A 14995-nucleotide genomic window follows, 5' to 3' on the forward strand; every position below is an offset into this window, starting at 1 on the left:
CTGCTTTATAGGGATCAAATTAAAATATTTATGATGATTCTTTCTGAAAGTATTGTTGTAACATATAACAGTGACTTGTACAGTTGCCTGCCATTAGGGTGAATGGAGTTGCTGAAAGACTCCTGGACCCATCCTTTAATATGTCCAGCAGAAAGTAGAGCTGTAATATGCTTTCATTCATAGCACGAAGATATGAAGAATACTGTAAATCCTTTTTTTAAATGTCTTTTTTGGGTTAGATTGGTTATCATTTTCTGTTCTTGACTACATTAAAATTTGATTGCCTTGTCATTTTATAAATGTCTTGTACATTGATTTTTCTACATGGTATACAACCTGGGGAGGCGCTGGTGTAGTGATATTGGCATTGGGCTTGTAACCCCAAGACCCGGGTTTGAATCTCACCATGAAAGATGGTGAAATTTGAATTCAATAAAAATCTGCAATTAAAATTAATGACCATGAAACCATTGTCATAAACACCCATCTGCCATCTTTACCTTGGTCTGGCTGACTGAGCAATGTGGTTGACTCTTTAATGACCTCTAAAATGGCCTCCATAAATAAGGAATGAAACTGGGTGGACCACCCTACATCTAAACACCAGAAACAAAAAATGTTGACCCTGCAAGTTCCTCCTTACTAACGGGGAGAGCAGACCCAGATGAGTCCAGCAACAGCCTGACCTAGTCATACTCGTGGAATTTTTAGGAGGCGGTGGCATAGTGGTGCTATTACTGGACTAGTAATCCAGACACCCAGGATAATGCCTGGAGACCTGGGTTCGAATACGATCCAGAGCAGACGGTGAAATTTGAATTCGATGAAAACAAATCTGGAATTTTTAAAATAAGTCTAATGATGACCATGAAACCATTGTCGATTGTCGTAAAAACCCATCTCGTTCGATAATGTCCTTTAAGGAAGAAGATCTGCCGCCCTTCCCTGGCCTACATGTGACTCCAGATCTGCAGCAATGTGGTTGACTCTTCAAAATCCACACAGTTCGAGGGCAATTAGGGATGGGCAGTAACTGCTGGCCTTGCCTCCGACGTCCGCATCCCAAGAACGAATAAGAAAAAAAATTAAACATTAGAGATCCAGACACCACTATCACCCCAGTAGAGTTGACAACACAGAAAATTGCCCTGGACGTTCTTTGGGTGGGGGGCATCAGTGTTCATCACCAGGAGTAAGCACCAGCTGGCTGAGTCCTAAAAGATAACAGCTGCTGGACTGGATCTGCAGTAGGTGATTATCACATCCTAACCTGCCTGCCACAGATGCACCTGTCCATGACAGTATCAGTAGGTGTTACCCTGCACAGTCCTTTTGGTGGCAAAGTCCTGCCTTCAGGTTGAGGGTAGCCTCAGCCATGTTGTGTGGCACTTTCACTGTGCTAAATAGGATTGATCTTGACCAGCTCTAGCAACTCGAGACTGGGCAACCTTAAAGCGTTATGGGCCATTAACAGCAACAGAATTGTACTCTACCACAATCTGTGGCACATCCTGCACTCTACCTTGCACATCAGGAGATCAACCCTGTTCAACAGGAAGTGCAGGAGCTCATGCCAGGTACAGCACCAGGCATACCTAAAATTGAGGTTTCAAACCTGGTGAAGCTACAACAAAGGACTACTTTTCATTCATTTACGGGAGCAACATTAACTAGGCCAGGATTTATTATCCATCCCTATTCGCCCTTCAAAATGTAATCTGCCTTTTTGAACCATTGCAATCCCTAAGGTGTAGGTATGCCCACAGTGCAGTTAGGAGCGAATTCCAAGGTTTGGACCCAGTATAGTGGCAATATATTTCCAAGTCAGGATGGTGAGTAACCTGGAGGGGAACCTCTGGGTGCTGGGGTTCCTAGGTATCTGCTGCTCTTGTCCTTCTAAACGGTAGTTCCTAGGTATCTGCTGCTCTTGTCCTTCTAAATGGTAGGGGTCGTGGATTTGGAAGGTGCTGCCTAAGGAACCTTGGCGGGTTCCTGCAGTGAATCTTGCAGATGGTACTCACGGCTGCCACTGTCACTGGTGGAGGGATTGAATGTTTGTGGAAGGGATGTAATCAAGCTGGCTGTTTTGTCCTGGATGGTGTTGAGCTTCTCCCACCTTTTAAGAGCAACTATGGCTGGCCAGTAAATGTTGGACTAGCCAATGATGCCCATATCCCTTGAATGAATATGTGGAACACGAAGTTAGTTTTGCCTTCAATTTGGGATTTTTGCCAGACATCCTGCAGGCTCGTTGCATATTTTCTGAACAATTGGATTGTGGGTTTGGAATATTTTATGTTTCCGTGCTTCAGATCTATAGGTATTTCCTGTCAAATTTCCTGAATACCATATGCAACATTGTCCAGAATTTAAAGGTTGAGTTATAACTTCACCCTCCGCTTAATATTTAGTCGGTATGCTGAGAAATTGGAGCTCCAAGTTCATCCAGCAAAAAGTCAGAAATGTGGTTGTTACATCTATTAATTACAGCCATGTATCTCAAATGGGACACAAAGTGTTTGAAGTATTGTACATGTTCTAAAATTATATCAATGTAACTCATGAAGACAATATTTAATATTTTATATGGTGTGCTTCATTGACTCAAATATTGTCAAATTTTACATTTGCATTTTACAAACTTTTTTGATCAAGCTGCACTATATCCATTTTGGTTGAAAGAGTCAACATTTTTATGGAGCCTGGGAAGATAGACTGGAAATAGTCTAACCTAGGAAATTGCAAAGGTTTACTAATAGCATGCATGCACCTCATTACAATTGATAAATATGTTGCCAATTCAACTTGCTTTTACTTGCTATAGCTCACAAGGTAGAGGAGGAATTCTCAGAGCCGAGGACTTTTTACACCCAAAGAGAACCCAGAATAATCACTTTCCTTCAAATGATTGCAGTGCTTACACTGCAGCTTCAGTAGTGGGTTTGACATCAGATGGAATATACCTCCACTATGATGTCAAATCTGGTTTAATGTTTCATTGATCTCTGAGCCCATTTGTTTTTTAAATTAACGCAGAATTAATTTAGCTGTTCGGCCTGTGCATATTCTCTTACCTTCCCTCAAAATATTTAAATTCTATTAGCTGGTAGAGGAGGGCTACATAATGCATGCACCGAAATCTGAAACGAATTGCACTTTTAGATGAGCAGTATGGTCTAGATGCCATCTGCAGCAACTAGTCTCAAACTGATAGTTACAATGTCAATGCAATAAAGTAAGTCCCAATTCATGACCTGGTACGGCAAAGGGTCAATATGGCAAACTGGTTATCCTTAACTTAAAAGGTTTTGTTAGTATTGCACTTGTGTTTTGTTACATTAATTTAGATTCATTTTAGATTTCCGATAGGTTTTAAAAAGCTGGAGACAGTTGAAACAGTTAAATCAATTCAAACATTTAAAACCTTTTTATTTGCTTATGGACATGCACTTTTATTGTATTGCAGTGATGTGATTGTCCAGTTCCATGTGAAGAAACTTTGGTTGAACGTTAATTTTATACTAAGACAGTGTTGTGTACGGACTGAATTCATAGTTTCTGTTCAATCTCTGATCCTTTACGTAGCGTAATTAATTGTGAATTTTATTTTGCAGCTGAGAACAAAGTTGACATCTGAAGAAATCCAGAAGTTTGCTACGCTTCTGCATGAATATCGAAATGGGGCCTCAATTCACGAATTTTGCATCAGTCTTCGACAGTTGTACGGTGATGGTAGAAAGTTTCTTTTGCTTGGTAGGTTATAGGCTAGAGTAAAATAGTTGGTTTACAAAATTTTATGTTTTTTGCATTGATTTTTCTTGATTTGATTTTAAGTTTAAAAACAAATTATTTAGTTCTAATCTACCTAACAGCATAACCGAAGTAGGATGTTAAACTCCTTGAGCATGTTCCACCATCCACATGGCATGGCAGATCTGTGCCTCAAGTTCACTTATCGCCCATGACTCAATTTCTCTAGATAGTCTTACTCAAAAATATCTTATCGATCTTGATCTTGAAAATGCCGGTTGACCCAGCATCACCGTTTTAGGGAAGTTCCAGATTTGTACGAATGACTGGTTTCTGATTTAACTCTATTGGCTTGGTAAAGATTGTTCTAAAACAATAAACTAAAAGATCTATTTCAGCCCTGTAGCATTGAAAATTAATGAAGGAGTCACAGCACACCGGAATCAAGAATATTGTTCCCACTGGCTGAAATGGACTTTCCCAACAATTGAGCTAGCTTTAAAACAAGAGGCTAAATTGGCATTGAATTTCATGTGCATTATTGTTAGCTATAAAAATTACCCATATTCTACATCTCTTTTAAGGAAATGTTTTGGGAGCATAGGAACAAGAGTAGGCCATTCAGCCCCTCAAACCTATCCTGCCATTCAATGAGATCATGTCTGATCTGCATATACCTGCCTTTGTCCCATACCCCTTAATGCGGCACGGTAACACAGTGGTTAGCACGGTTGCTTCACAGCGCCAGGGACCCAGGTTCGATTCCGGGCTTGGGTCACTGTCTGTGAGGAGTCTGCACGTTCTCCCCATGTCTGCGTGGGTTTCCTCTGGGTGCTCCGGTTTCCTCCCACATAATCTTTTATTGTCACAAGTATGAAGTTACTGTGAAAAGCCCTTAGTCGCCACATTTCGGCGCCTGTTCGGGTAAGCCGGTACGGGAACTGAACCCGTGCTGCTGGCCTTGATCTGCATTAAAACCAGCTGTCTAGCCCACTGAGCTAAACCGGCCCAGTCCAAAGATGTGCAGGTTAGGTGAATTGGACATTCTAAGTTCTCCTTCAGTGTATCCGAACAGACGCCGGAGTGTGGCGACTAGGGGATTTTCACAGTAACTTCACTGTAGTGTTAATGTAAGCCTAATTGTGACACTAATAACTATTATTATTAACAAAAATCTGTCCATCCCTCCCCTCCTTCCTCAAAGTTAATATCTTTTGTAGCTTAAACTGCTCTTTCTGGAAGAGAGTTTCAAACCTCTACCACCCTTTGCATGAAGAAGTTTCTCCTAACATCTCTCCCAGGAATGGTCTGGCCCAAATTGTTAGATTATCCCCCCAGTTTTAAAATCTCCAACCAGTGGAAATAGTTTATCTTTATCTACCCTGTCTTTTCCTGTTAATATCTTGGAAGACTTCGATTGGATCATCCCTTAATCTTCTAAATTCTAGCGGAAACAGACCTAGTTTGTCACAGAATAGAATCCCTACAGTGCAGAAGGAGGCCATTTGACCCATCAAGCCTGCACCAACCCACTGAATGAGCACCCTAACTAGGCCCAATCCCCAACCCTGCCCTCATAACCACACCGAACCGTTGGACACTTGGGGGCAATTTAGCATGGCCAATCCAGCTAACCACATCTTTGGACAGTGGGAGGAAACTGGAGCATCCAGAGGACACTGGGAGAATTTGAAAACTCCACACAGTCACCTGAGGTCGGAATTGGACCCAAGTCACTGGTGCTGAGACAGCAGTGCTAACAACTGTGCCGCCAGTTTGTGTAATATCTCCTCGTAACTTAAACCCTGTAGTCCTGGTATCATTTTTGTAAACCTATGTAGTACTCCCTCCAAGGCCAAAATATCCTTAAGGTGTGGTGCCCAGAACTGCTCACAGTATTCCAATTGGGGTCTGACCAGGGTTTTGTTTTGCTGCAGCATATAACCTCTGTGTCTTTATACTAGATATAAAGGCTGGAATTCTATTTGTCTTTTTGAATATTTCCTGAGCTTGATCGTAACATTTTCAAAATCTATGCACCCGAACCCCCAAGTCTCTTTGGAAATCCACAGTACTTAATCTCTTCCCATTTTGAAGGTACTCTGCTCTATTTGGTCCAAAATGAATAACCTCTCACTTGTTCACACTTAATTCCATCTACCACAATTTTACCCATTCATCTAGTCTGTCAATATCGCCCTGCAATCATCTAGACTCTACAATCCTGCCTAACTTTGTATCTTCATCAAATTTGGATTTGATATTCTATGCCATAGTCCAAGCCATTAATGAATAAGGTGAATAATTGAGACCCAACACAGATCCTTGTGGTGCACCACTAGTCACATCCTTCCTATCAGAGCTTGCCCATTATCCCCACTCTGGCACCTGCCACTCAGCAAATTTCCTAACCTTGGACGGGATTCTCCGACCCGGGTCAGAGAATCCCGCCCTCGCCGTGTCCCGAAGTCTCCGCCACCAGAGATTCGGCGGGGGCGGGAATCCCACCCCTGCCGATTCTCTGGCCCGCAATGAGCCGAAGTCCCGCTGCTGGAATGCCTGTCCCGCCAGCGTAGATTAAACCACCTTTTGAACGGCGGGACAAGGCAGTGCGGGCGGGGTCCTGGGAGGGGGGGGGGGGGCGCGGGGCGATCTGACCCCGGGGGGTGCCCCCACGGTGGCCTGGCTCGCGATCGGGGCCCACCGATCTGTGGGCGGGCCTGTGCCGTGTGGGCACTTTTTTTTTCCGCCTTCGCCATGGTCTTCACTATGGCGGAGGTGGAAGAGACCCCCTCCCCTGCGCATGCGCGGGGATGACGTCAGCAGCCTCTGACGCTCCCACGCATGCATAGACCCGCGTCGCTCGGCGAAGACCTTTCGACCCCGGCTGGCGTGGCGCCAAAGGCCTTTCCCGCCAGCCAGTGGAGCGGAAACCGCTCCGGCACGGGCCCAGCCCCTCCAGGTGAGGGTTTGGCCCCTAAAGGTGTTGGGACTTCCGCACCTTTGGGGCGGCCCGATGCCGGAGTGTTTCCCGCCACTCCATCACGCCGGGACCCCCCGCCCCGCCTGGTAGGGGAGAATCCCGCCCCATGTCACAAATTTGTCTTCAGCTCTGTGGGCTTCCACCTCAGCTAACTGTCACTTATGGGGGACTTTATCAAATGCCTTCTGGAAGACCATATAAATAACATCAGTAGACATTACCTTAATCACCTTCAATAATTTAAATGAGATTTATCAGGCGTGACCTTTCCTTCATGAGTCTATGCTGTCTCCCCCTGATTGACTTAAATTTTTTAAGGTTTTCAGTCACCCTATAAAGACTCCAGCAATTGCCCCCACCATAATTCCCTAGTTTCCCACTTTCACTGTCTTTAAAAAATGGAGTCACATGCAATTTTCCAATCCAGAGAGACTACTCCCGAATCTAGGGAGCTCTGAAAGATTATAGTTAGGACATCTACAATGTGATCCCCTACTTCATTTAACACCCGCTGATGGAAGCAGTTAGTCCTGGGGATTTTTTAGTTCCATTAATTTCCTGGTTATTGATGCTATACTTTGGTTAATGCCACTGTACCTGGCAAATTATCCTCCTTTGCAGCTGTAAATACTGAGGCAAGTAATTGTTCAACATGTCTGCCATTTGCCCATTATTAGTGACATTTATCAATTACATTATCTCCATTTTCAGCTTTTTGTGGGCCTACCTTACTCTTGACCACCACCTTTCTCTTAATATAACTATAACATTTATTCTTATTGATTTTGATGTCCCTTGCAAGTCTCCTTTCATAATCCCTGTTAGTAGCTCTCAGAAATTGCTTTGTGGCCCTTTGCTAGTCTTTGTATCTATCCCATTCACCCGGATCTATGCTATATTTTGCATTTTATAAGCCCTTTTAGTTTATGCTGTCCCTAACTTCTCTAGTTGTCAATGCTGGGTTTTTTTTTGTTGTGAAGTGGAGCTTTTTCCTGCTATATATTCGCTCTGTACTTTGTTAAATGTTTCATTAAATATTCTCCACTGTGATTGGATTGGATTTGTTTATTGTCACGTGTACCAAGGTACAGTGAAAAGTATTTTTCTGCGAGCAGCTCAACAAATCATTAAGTACATGAAAAGAAAAGAAAATACATACTAGAGCCACACAAGGTACACAATGTAACTAGATAACACCGGCATCAGGTGAAGCATACAGGGGTATAGTGTTAATGAGGTCAGTCCATAGGAGGGTCGTTGAGGCGTCTGGTAACAGTGGGTAGGTGGGAGTTGGAACCATATTTTGCCATGCAGTCGTGTGTGTACAGGGAGTATAGTAGGGGTTCAAGTACGCAGCCTTGCGGGACCCCGGTATTGAGTATTATTGTGGAGGAGATATTGTTTATTCTTTCTGATTGTGGTCTGGGTTAGCAAGTCGAGGATCCAGTTGCAGAGTGGGGAACCAAGTCCTAGGTTTTGGAGTTTTGTTATGAGCTTGGCTGGGATTATGTTGTTGAAGGCGGAGCTGTAGTCAATAAATAGGAGTCTGATGTAGGAGCCCTTGTTGTCGAGATGCTCTCGGGATGAGTGTAAGGACCGGTTGCACGGTATGCAAATTGCAGTGGGTGTTCTGGGAGTATGGAGGTGATGCGCTTCATGACCAACCACTCAAAGCACTTGATTAAGACTGAAGTCAGGGCCACCGGACAGTAGTCATTGAGGCACGTTGCCTGGTTTTTCTTTGGCACCGCTATGATTGTGGTCTTCTTGAAGCAGGTGGGGACCTCTTAGCGGAGTAGGGACAGGTTAAAGATATCCGAGAACACATCTGCCCGCTGGTCCATGCAGACTCTTAGTGCATGACAGTGGATCCCGTCTGGACCAGTCGCCTTCCGAGGGTTCACTTTCAGGAAAGCCGATCTAACTTCTGAAGCTGTGGTGGTGGGTATGGGTGTGTTATGGGCTGCTTGGGCACTCGACAGCAGATTGTTGGTTTCCTGCTCGAACCGAGCATAGAATGCATCGAGTTCATCGGGGAGGGGTGCACTGCTGCTGGAGATACTCTCTGCTTCGCTTTGTAGCCCGTTATGTTGTTTAGGCCTTGCCACAACAGCCGAGAGTCTGTGACTCTAGCTTGGTCTGATATTCCTCCTTGGCATCGCGGATGGCTTTGCAAAGGTCATACCTGGATTTCTTGTCTGGATCAGGGTTGCCTGACTTGAACATCTCAGACCTGTCCTTCAGTAGGGAGTCAATCCCACGATTGAGCCATGGTTTCCAGTTGGGGAACGTATGTACTGCTTTCTTTGGCACGCAGTCGTCCACACATTTGCTGACGAAGTCTGTGACGGTGGTGGCCAATGGATTTGGGAATTTTTAGATTCTCATTTATAAGTTACGATAAGACATAAGAGCAGAATTAGGCCACTCGGCCCATCGATTCTGCTCCACCATTCAATCATGGCTGATACTTCTCATCCCCATTTTCCTGCCTTCTCCCCATAACCCCTGATCCCCTTATTAATCAAGAATCTATCTATCTCGGTCTTAAAGACGCTCTGATTTGGCCTCCACAGCCTTCTGCGGCAAAGTGTTCCACAGATTCATCACCCTCTGGTTGAAGAAATTCCTCCTCATCTCTGTTTTAAAGGATCGTCCCTTTAACCTGAGATTGTATCCTCTGCTTCCAGTTTTTTCTTCAAGTGGAAACAACCTTTCCACGTCCATTCTATCCAGGCCGCGTAGTATCCTGTAAGTTTCAATATGATCCCCCCCTCATCCTTCTAAACTCCAACGAGTACAGACTCCGAGCCCTCAACCGTTCCTCATCGACAAGCTCTTCATTCCAGGGATCATTCTTGTGAACGTCCTCTGGACGATTTCCAAGGCCAGCACATATTTTCCTTGGGTGCAGGGCCAATAACTGCTCACAATACTCCAAATGGGATCTGACCAGAGCCTTATACAGCCTCAGAAGTACATCCCTGGTTTTGTATTCTAGCCTTCTTGACATGAATGAGAACATTCTTCCTAACTGCCGACTGAACCTGCTCGTTAACCTTAAGAGAATCGTGAACAAGGACTGCCAAGTCCATTTGTGCTTCTGATTTCCGAAGCATTTTCCCATTTAGAAAATAACCTATGCCTCCATTTCTCCTTCCAAAGTGCATAACCTCACACTTTTCCACATTGTAATCCATCTGCCACCTCTTTGCCCACTCTCCTAGCCTGTCCTGCAGCCCGTCTGCTTCCTCAATACTACCTGAAATTAAAAAATGAAATGAAAATCGCTTATTGTCACAAGTAGGCTTCAAATTAAGTTACTGTGAAAAGCCCCCAATCGCCACATTCCAGCGGCTGTTCGGGGAGGCTGCTGCGGGAATTGAACCGTGATGCTGGCCTGCCTTGGTCTGCTTCAGAAGCCAGCTATTTAGCCCTGTGCTAAACCTGTCCCTCTACAGATCTTTGTATCATCTGCAAACTTAGCAACAGTGCCTTCAGTTCCTCCTTCCAGATTAATGTATATTGTGAAAAGTTGTGGCCCTAACACAGACCCCTGAGGCACACCGCTAGTCATCGGCTGCAATCCTGAAAAAGACCCCTTTACCCCCACTCTCTGCCTTCTGCCAGTCAGCCAATCTTCTATCCATGCCAGGATATCGCCCTTAATACCATAGGCTTTTAACTTATTTAACATTCTCCTATGCGGCACCTTTTCAAAGCCTTCTGGAAATCTAAATAAATCACGTCCACTGGTTCTCCTTTGTCTAACTTTGTTAGAACAAAGAAAATTACCACGCAGGAACAGGCTCTTCGGCCCTCCCAGCCTGTGCCGATCCAGATCCTTTATCTAAACCTGTCACCTATTTTCCAAGGATCTACTTCCCTCTGTTCCCCGCCGTTCATATATCTGTCTAGATGCATCTTAAATGATGCTATTGTGCCTGCCTCTACCACCTCCGCTGGCAAAGCGATCCAGGCACCCACCACCCTCTGCGTAAAAAAAACTTTCAACGCACATCTCCCTTAAACTTTCCCCCTCTCACCTTGAAATTGTGACTCCTTGTAATTGACACCACCACTCTTGGAAAAAGCTTGTTGCTATCCACCCTGTCCATACCTCTCATAATTTTGTAGACCTCAATCTGGTCCCTCCTCAACCTCTGTCTTTCCAATGAAAACAATCCTAATCTACTCAACCTTTCTTCATAGCTAGCATCCTCCATACCAGGCAACATCCTGGTGAACCTCCTCTGCACCCTCTCTAAAGCATCCACATCCTTCTGGTAATGTGGCGACCAGAACTGCACGCAGTTCTAAATGTGGACTAACCAAAGTCCGATATAACTAACATGACCTGCCGACTCTTGTACTCAATACCCCGTCCGATGAAAGCAAGCATGCTGTATGCCTTCTTGACCACTCTATCGACCTGCGTTGCCATCTTCAGGGTACAATGGACCTGAACTCCCAGATCTCTCTGTACATCAATTTTCCCCAGGACTCTTCCATTGACCGTATAGTCCGCTCTTGAATTGGATCTTCCAAAATGCATCACCTCGCATTTGCCTGGATTGAACTCCATCTGCCATTTCTCTGTCCAACTCTCCAATCTATCTATATTTTGCTGTATTCTCTGACAGTCCTCCTCGCGATCTGCAACTCCACCAATCTTAGTATCATCTGCAAACTTGCTAATCAGACCACCTATACCTTCGTCCAGGATCATTTATGTATATCACAAATAACAGTGGTCCGAGCACGGATCCCTGTGGAACACCACTAGTCACCCTTCTCCATTTTGAGACACTCCCTTCCACCACTACTCTCTGTCTCCTGTTGCCCAGCCAGTTCTTTATCCATCTAGCTAGTACACCCTGAACCCCATACGACTTCACTTTTTCCATCAACCTGCCATGGGAAACGTTATCAAACGCCTTACTGAAGTCCATGTATATGACATCTACAGCCCTTCCCTCATCAATTAACGTGTCACTTCCTCAAAGAATTCTATTAGGTTTGTAAGACATGACCTTCCCTGCACAAAACCATGCTGCCTATCACTGATAAGTCTATTTTCTTCCAAATGTGAATAGATCCTATCCCTCAGTATCTTCTCCAACAGTTTGCCTACCATTGACGTCAATTCCCTGGATTATCCCTGCTACCCTTTTTAAACAAAGGGACAACATTAGCAATTCTCCAGTCCTCCGGGACCTCACCCGTGCTCCAGGATGCTGCAAAGATATCTGTTAAGGCCCCAGCTATTGCTTCCCTCGCTTCCCTCAGCAACCTGGGATAGATCCCATCCGGACCTGGGGACTTGTCCACCTTAATGCCTTTTAGAATACCCAAAACTTCCCCCTTCCTTATGCCGACTTGACCGAGAGTATTTAAACATCCATCCTTAGCCTCAACATCCGTCATGTCCCTCTCCTTGGTGAATATCGATGCAAAGTACTAATTAAGAATCTCACCCATTTCCTCTGACTCCGCGCATAAATTCCCTCTTTTGTCTTTGAGTGGGCCAATAACCCTCTTGCTCCTTATATACAAATAAAAGGGCAAGATGTGGCGCAGTGGATAGCACTGGGACTGCGGCGCTGAGGACCCGGGTTCGAATCCCGGCCCTTCAGTGGTAGGGAAATTACTGGAGAGAATTCTTCGAGACAGGATCTACTCCCATTTGGAAGCAAATGGACGTATTAGTGAGAGGCAGCACGGTTTTGTGAAGGGGAGGTCGTGTCTCACTAACTTGATAGAGTTTTTCGAGGAGGTCACTAAGATGATTGATGCAGGTAGGGCAGTAGATGTTGTCTATATGGACTTCAGTAAGGCCTTTGACAAGGTCCCTCATGGTAGACTAGTACAAAAGGTGAAGTCACACGGGATCAGGGGTGAACTGGCAAGGTGGATACAGAACTGGCTAGGCCATAGAAGGCAGAGGGTAGCAATGGAGGGATGCTTTTCTAATTGGAGGGCTGTGACCAGTGGTGTTCCACAGGGATCAGTGCTGGGACCTTTGCTCTTTGTAGTATATATAAATGATTTGGAGGAAAATGTAACTGGTCTGATTAGTAAGTTTGCAGACGACACAAAGGTTGGTGGAATTGCGGATAGCGATGAGGACTGTCTGAGGATACAGCAGGATTTAGATTGTCTGGAGACTTGGGCGGAGAGATGGCAGATGGAGTTTAACCTGGACAAATGTGAGGTAATGCATTTTGGAAGGGCTAATGCAGGTAGGGAATATACAGTGAATGGTAGAACCCTCAAGAGTATTGAAAGTCAAAGAGATCTAGGAGTACAGGTCCACAGATCACTGAAAGGGGCTACACAGGTGGAGAAGGTAGTCAAGAAGGCATACGGCATGCTTGCCTTCATTGGCCGGGGCATTGAGTATAAGAATTGGCAAGTCATGTTGCAGCTGTATAGAACCTTAGTTAGGCCACACTTGGAGTATAGTGTTCAATTCTGGTCGCCACACTACCAGAAGGATGTGGAGGCTTTAGAGAGGGTGCAGAAGAGATTTACCAGAATGTTGCCTGGTATGGAGGGCATAAGCTATGAGGAGCGATTGAATAAACTCGGTTTGTTCTCACTGGAACGAAGGAGGTTGAGGGGCGACCTGATAGAGGTATACAAAATTATGAGGGGCATAGACAGAGTGGATAGTCAGAGGCTTTTCCCCAGGGTAGAGGGGTCAATTACTAGGGGGCATAGGTTTAAGGTGAGAGGGGCAAAGTTTAGAGTAGATGTACGAGGCAAGTTTTTTACGCAGAGGGTAGTGGGTGCCTGGAACTCACTACCGGAGGAGGTAGTGGAGGCAGGGACGATAGGGACATTTAAGGGGCATCTTGACAAATATATGAATAGGATGGGAATAGAAGGATACGGACCCAGGAAGTGTAGAAGATTGTAGTTTAGTCGGGCAGTATGGTCGGCACGGGCTTGGAGGGCCGAAGGGCCTGTTCCTGTGCTGTACATTTCTTTGTTCTTTGTTCTTTGTTGTTCTGGGTCACTGTCCATGTGGAGTTTGCACATTCTCCCCATGTCTGCGTGGGTTTCACCCCCACAGCCCAAAGATGTGCAGGTTAGGTGGATTGGACATGCTAAATTGTCCCTTAATTGGAATAAAAAATAATTGGGTACTCTAAATTTATTTTTTTTAAATAAATTTAAAATTTTTCTTAATTTAAAAATTATATACGAATAAAAGGCTTTGAGATTTTCCTTAACCCTGTTAGCCAAAGATATTTCATGACGCCCTTTAGCCCTCTTTATTGCGCATTTGAGATTTGTCCTACTTTCCCGATATTCCTCCAAAGCTTCATCAGATTTAAGTCACCTCGATCTTGTGTATGCTTCCTTTTTCATCTTAGCTAGTCTCTCAATTCCACCCGTCATCCATGGTTCCCTAATCTTGCCATTTCTATCCCTAATTTTCACAGGGACATGTCTGTCCTGCACTCTAATCAACCTTTCCTTAAAAGACGCCCACATTTCAAATGTGGATTTACCCTTAAAGAGCTGCTCCCAATCCACATTCCCTAGCTCCTGCCGAATTTTGTTATACTTGGCCTTTCCCCAATTTAGCACTCTTTCTTTAGGACCACTCTCGTCTTTGTCCATGAGTATTCTAAAACTTACGGAATTGTGATCGCTATTCCCAAAGTAATCACCGACTGAAACTTTAACCACCTGGCCGGGATCATTCCCCAATACCAGGTCCAGTATGGCCCCTTCCCAAGTTGGACTATTTACACATACTGCTCTAAAAAAAAACTCCTGGATGCTCCTTACAAATTCTGCTCCATCTACGCCTCCAACACTACATGAGTCCCATTCAATGTTGGGGAAGTTTAAATCTCCCATCACGACCACCCTATTGCTCCTACATTTTTCTATAATCTGTCTACATATTTGTACCTCTACTTCACGCTCGCTTTTGAGAGGCCTGCAGTGAAGTCCCAACAATGTTAGTGCACCCTTCCTATTTCTTAGCTCTACCCATATTGCCTCAGTGCTCGAATCCTCCATCGTGCCCTCCTTAATCATAGCTGTGATATCATCTCTGACCAGTAATGCAACTCCTCCACCCCTTTTACCTCACTCTATCCCTCCTGAAGCATCTATACCCTGGGATATTGAGTTGCCAGTCTTGCCCTTCCCTCAACCAAGTCTCCGTAATACCAGTAACATCATATTCCCAGGTACTAATCCAAGCCCTAAGTTCATCTGCCTTACCTGCTACACTTCTCG

General features: G+C 44.8%; 1 protein-coding gene across 3 annotated transcripts in view; it reads left to right on the forward strand.

Moving 5' to 3' along the window:
- Window positions 1-14995, forward strand: part of ccm2 (CCM2 scaffold protein) — a 151130-nt gene that overhangs the window by 129280 nt on the left and 6855 nt on the right. For all 3 annotated transcript variants that reach the window (XM_072499049.1, XM_072499047.1, XM_072499048.1), the window contains one exon: window positions 3615-3753. In XM_072499049.1, coding sequence (XP_072355150.1) covers window positions 3615-3753 — 139 coding nt within the window. The remainder of the gene's footprint in view (window positions 1-3614; window positions 3754-14995) is intronic.

The sequence above is a fragment of the Scyliorhinus torazame genome, chromosome 4, assembly GCF_047496885.1.
Source record: "Scyliorhinus torazame isolate Kashiwa2021f chromosome 4, sScyTor2.1, whole genome shotgun sequence".
In the NCBI taxonomy this organism is placed as follows: Eukaryota; Metazoa; Chordata; class Chondrichthyes; order Carcharhiniformes; family Scyliorhinidae; genus Scyliorhinus; species Scyliorhinus torazame.